The sequence below is a fragment of the Rosa chinensis genome, chromosome 5 (genome assembly GCF_002994745.2).
Source record: "Rosa chinensis cultivar Old Blush chromosome 5, RchiOBHm-V2, whole genome shotgun sequence".
Taxonomy (NCBI): Eukaryota; Viridiplantae; Streptophyta; class Magnoliopsida; order Rosales; family Rosaceae; genus Rosa; species Rosa chinensis.
Genome location: NC_037092.1, coordinates 46,292,282 through 46,297,516, shown reverse-complemented (window position 1 = coordinate 46,297,516; position 5,235 = coordinate 46,292,282). Strand labels below are relative to the sequence as shown.

Here is a 5,235-nt window from a genome sequence, read left to right as displayed (position 1 = left end):
ATTTGAAATTTGGACGCATGTGATGGAAATTAAAAGTGTAGGGACTATCGTGATTAAAAAAAAAATCATGGACCAAACTAATGTTTGCCCCAAAGTTTGAGGGGGCAAACTGAATTTAGTCATTTATCTTATTTTCCATCGGCCTTCTCAGTGTAAGGTTTTCACCTTGAAGGGATCGATCATCACTTTTAACGAAATAATTCCAATATTTAGGTATTAGAATTTTTTATTTTTGATTAATAGTTAATAAATTTTATAAATACACACACACACACACAGATTCTATCTAGAGTGAGGCCTCACTCTGAAATTAACGTGCGAGGTTGGAGTTTAAGGTCACTTTTCGGTCTCATATCCACATCTAGACCGTTCAGTTTTCAGGTACTAATGTATAGATCATCTCTGCAGAGTTTCAACCAAATTGATGATCTTTAAGGTATCTAACTCACTTAAACCAATGGACGAACTGAATCTGTCTACCATGAACCGTACTAGCTTTAAGGCAGTTATCAATGCCTTAACGGCCATCAATTTGGCTGAAATTTTGCAGAGATGATCTATACATTAGTACCTAAAAATTGAACGGTCGAGATGTGGATATGAGACCGAAACTCACATGTTAATTTCAGAGTGAGGCCTCACTCTGGATAGAATATATATATATATATATATATATATATATATATATATATATTCTATTAAGCCACAGATCCATCAATACATTAATAACCGCATGCACAATACATGACCCTTCCATTTTTTCACACCTTAGAATCACAACGTTTTGGGCTCATCAAGAACGTCTACAGCCAGCTAGCAGGATCCAAGTCAGAATTGCCCAGCCCAACCTCAGGATCACCAAGATTTCCAACTACTTGATTGCTGCCATCACTATGAGCACCACCCTCGTTCGTCCCCATCATCTTGAAACTCGCGTCATGAACCTGACTGCTGGAAAATTCTTCCATACAGCTTTCACTTGCTAGATTGTTCAACCTAGCAACAAGATTAGGGTTCTGAGTGTCGTGAAGGAATTGAGAGCTAGGGGTTTGATCAAGGTGGTGCTGGGAACTGCCGTTAGAGTACTGGTGAGATGGAAACTCTTGAATCAGTAAGGGTATGATAGGTTGAAACTGGGCTGTTGGCTCACTTCCACCATAGTCATACTGAGGATTGAAACTTCGGTTTGCTTCAGAGGTAGGGTTTTGGTAACCATGAGGGACAGTAACTTGGAGGGAAGGGATCAAAAATTGATACTGAAGGCATGAATTGATTGTTGTTGTTTGAGTTTGATCTATTGGGTGAAGTGATGGTGGGGCACCAAGGGTTGAGCTGGAGACATTGCGAGTCTTTCTTCTCTTTTGATGCACATCATCAACTGAATTCCGCTTTAACATCTTCAAAGCACCTTTTATTGGAAAGGTTGTGCTATCCAGAATGGCTTGGACATCATATAGACTTATATCAAAATTGGGGAACGCACTCCTACCTCTCACCCTTATCATTGCAATATCAGAAGTTCTGGCAGCTTCCTCTTCAGCATCTGAGTAAATAATAAAATTCAATTTAAAACAGAGCATATAAATTCAAATCATTTGTTCATCAGAATCTATTTTTATTTCTGTGAGTAAACAACATGTTTTGACTACATTTGTAATTTGTTGCTATGAACTTAGTCAGCACGGTCTCTCAATCCAGTTCGATCTTCATTAAAGATAGAATCATAAATGTGATGCAAGTATGGAATTCAATCATCAAGAGTGATAGAATTAATGTACCAAATGTTTCCATGTAAATGCTATTGATGTATATGCCTTTCCCTAATCTAGCTTGCCATTTCTTATTGTCCGCGTTCCTGTTTCAAATTAAGTATTTCGATATGAGACCATGACCAAATCAGAGCAAAAAATAACTCAAAGAGAGAGAGAGAGAGAGAGAGAGAGAGAGAGAATACCTTAACACTTCGCGATAATTGGATACTGTCATAGCAAAGCCCGTCTTATTTCTGAAATTTGACAAGCCTGATACATTTTGATTGAACAAAAACAAAATATAACCATTTGACGTAAAACTCTCTTGCAAATTTTTTTTAATAAAAATAAAATAAAACATTCTTGCAGAACAATACATAATAAATTAATCACAAAATGAAAAGAAATTCTGATAAAATTTCTTTCATTTGATTGAAAAGTCACTCTCTATAATCAGTAATCAAGTTCAGTAAAATATATGCAATTCGCCGACTAAAAGTAACAAGAAAGAATTCAATAAAATATGTAGACGTACTAATTTGATCTGATAATGCACCAATTGCCTTCTCTGTTGTGAATTACAAAGCTGATTTTCTTAAGGTAAAGAAATGGAAGCAACCAAGTCTCTCTCTCTCTCCCAAGCACAAAAATTTCACAACTCTAAAAGCTTGAGAAAAGAGGGGAGAAGACGGTAGATATATATAGAAGTAAACCCAAAATGTATAGCAGAGAAAACGGTAGCAGAAAAGTGAAGCAAAATTCATGTGACTTATGGCATCTCCAAGTGCTATTCACGTTTGTGTGAATGAGTTATATTAGGTGGTTTAGATAGAGGGTGATAAATAAAGGGTGATTTTTCTAACCATATCTGCCTCTGGCTATTGAATTCTACAAATCTACAATTATGTTGTTTTGGCAGTATTAACACTTGGTAATCATGCAAGCCTATCAACTTTTGAATGAAACGTTGGTCAAATCACCAGTGCATCTAAGCTCTCACTCTCCAATTTCAAATTTGGTTACAAGTTGGGTTTTAATGATTTCAGATTTTTGTTGGATGTAGACATGTAAATGGATCGGGTTTGGAGCGGATCGACCTAATTCTGAATTCATTTAGTACCAAAGTTCAAGCCGACCTGATCCAATAACTTGGCGGATCGTTAATAGCTCAATCCAAATCCATATCCGGCGGATTAATGGATACATGGTCCACTAGTGTGAGCCGTTTATTATAATGAATATTCCTAAATTTTAAATAAAAATATTGACTTTTTTATGGTACTTTATAAAACTTCAATAAGACATTAGAACAAAATAAAGAATATCACCGAATGTTGAATTACATAACAAAAATACTCCTTCGAACAATACACTACAGTAAGCAAAATATTGTCTTCATGAAAAAAAATTAAATAATTATAAAGATGAACATGATCATAAGTGGATCGGATCAACCTAAATTTGTGTTTGATCTGTTAAATAAATGGATTAACGTATCCGGACTATTACTAGATCAACAGATCAAATTTTCTATCCAATTCAAATACTGCAGTCCTGATCCCCTAGTCAGCTACTGACCAGGGATGATTTGGGATGATTTGGTCAATGACCGTCCGATTAAGATCGGACGATTGACAGTTCTCATCTAAGATCTCATCACTTAGCTGTCAACCATCTGAACTCAATCAAACGGTCATTGACCAAATCATCCCTGGTCAGTAGCTGACCAGGGGAACAGGATCGTCAAATACTGTCCAATAATCATGGATCCGGACCGAATTTGGATCAAAATCCAATCCATTGACAAGTCTTGTTGAATGGCAAAGCTAAACTAGTATGTCAATAATGAGGATTACTTCTTTTGAATTAAGATTTAAAACAGCCACTTACCAAATAATACATACATCTTCGAATTTGGTTGATTCATGTCTCACATCTGGATGTATATTGTAACAAAGAGAATTGACTATGCAAAATTGAAACACAATTATTATAAAAAATTAAACTACTAAAAGTTCAAACTGTAGTTAAAATGCCCTTTAATTAGAGAAACTGTGGTGGCCAACTATATCTTTAGGCAATCACTCATTGGACACTTTGGTCAGTTTAGTTGATATCCTCTTGGACTTTGTTATAGTGATTGAGGAGGCAGTGTTGATGATTCGAAGAGTACTTCTGGCTATACTTTCACTCTCGGAATATGTGTCTTCTCTTGGAAGTCCAAGAAGCAAAACATAGTTGCCTTGTCCACTGTTGAAGCTGAATAAGTCTTAGCATTCTTGGCAACGTACCCCTCAAGCAATATGGCTGAAAAGTATCATGGAAGATGTTAATTGATAGGAGCATTTTAATGCGACGTTTTAACTGCATTTCCCTACATTTTTCTGCGCCATTTCCTTGAAAAATCCCTGTTTGGGAAAGTTTCCATTCTTTGATTGGGAAAGTTCCTTATTGTAGAAAGTTTCCATTTTTGTAGTTTTCATTTCTCATTTCTCATTTCTCATTTTTGGAAAGTTTCTATTTTTCATTTTTAGTAAGTTTCTATTTTTCATTTTTTAGAAACTTTCCATTTCTCAATTTTAGAAAGTTTCTATTTTTCAAATTAGGTAAGTTTCCATTTTTCATACTAGTTTCTATTTTCAGGACCTCCGAGCTAAAAAGTGGAAATGAACGAACGAATGGAAAGAGGAGCTTGCGAACGTTAAGGCGAACAAATATGAGAGAAAAAGGGCCACAGAAATGAGCAGAAATGAAGAAACAAGCTTTCCTAATCCAACTAGGAAACCCTGCGAAATGGAGGAAGGCTTCCCGAGCAAGTTTCCAACGCAACCATGAAAAAGAAATGGAAAAATAATGTGTTTTGCGTTGGAAGATGAGAAGGCTTAAAGAAGAAGCAACGAGGCCCAAGAACTCTTTGGATTTTCGGCAAAATGGATCAAGGCCCATCAAAGCCCATGAAATTAGGGTTTGTGACGCAAGAAGTAAACCCTAGGGATGTGTTGCCGTGAAAACCAAAGAGAGGAGAGAAAAGTGGCGTAAAAATCAAGAAGAAAATAAAAGATTACGCCAAGAGATTTTCCAGGGTGAAGTTTAAGGAAAGAAATCAAGAAAAGCACCAAATGGAGTCTAGATTCATTCCTAGAAACCCTAAGTATATTTTGGACGAAAATACAAGAAGAAAATCAGAAAATATTCAAGGTATTTCGGCAAGAATATATTAGGGAATCTTCTTGGAGTTTTATGATTGGTTGGATGACACACTAGGGCTTACTTGGCAATTTCTCATTGGTGGAAGCTATGTGGAATTATTAATTTAATTCCTTGGAAGAAAATCAGAAATTCACGGCTTGGAGACCAAGCATAGCCGTCCCCTATATAAACTCCACAACCCTAGACGTCTACCACCCCCCATAATTCAGAAAATTCTCTCTACGCGCGAAAGCTCTCTCCATCCTCTAGTGCATTCAACGTTTCAAGCAAGGAA

General features: G+C 36.3%; 1 protein-coding gene across 1 annotated transcript; it reads right to left on the bottom strand.

Annotated features, from left to right (window-relative positions):
• Positions 1 to 803: 803 nt before the first annotated feature.
• Positions 804 to 2,363, bottom strand: LOC121049218 (AP2-like ethylene-responsive transcription factor PLT1). Its single transcript, XM_040505883.1, has 4 exons — positions 2,287 to 2,363; positions 1,955 to 2,021; positions 1,779 to 1,855; positions 804 to 1,543 (listed from the first exon to the last, which is right to left on the bottom strand). The coding sequence occupies exons 2-4, from the start codon at positions 1,984 to 1,986 to the stop codon at positions 804 to 806; spliced, it is 849 nt and encodes a 282-aa protein (XP_040361817.1). The 5' UTR covers positions 1,987 to 2,021; positions 2,287 to 2,363.
• Between the last annotated feature and the right edge of the window lie 2,872 nt (positions 2,364 to 5,235).

Excerpts from the sequence above, each read along its gene's own strand:
- LOC121049218 (XM_040505883.1), bottom strand. The coding sequence starts at position 1,986 with ATGACAGTATCCAATTATCGCGAAGTGTTAAG. Across the intron at positions 1,856-1,954 it reads AATTATCGCGAAGTGTTAAG|GAACGCGGACAATAAGAAAT; the intron begins GTATTCTCTCTC and ends AATTTGAAACAG. Across the intron at positions 1,544-1,778 it reads CATTTACATGGAAACATTTG|ATGCTGAAGAGGAAGCTGCC; the intron begins GTACATTAATTC and ends TTATTTACTCAG.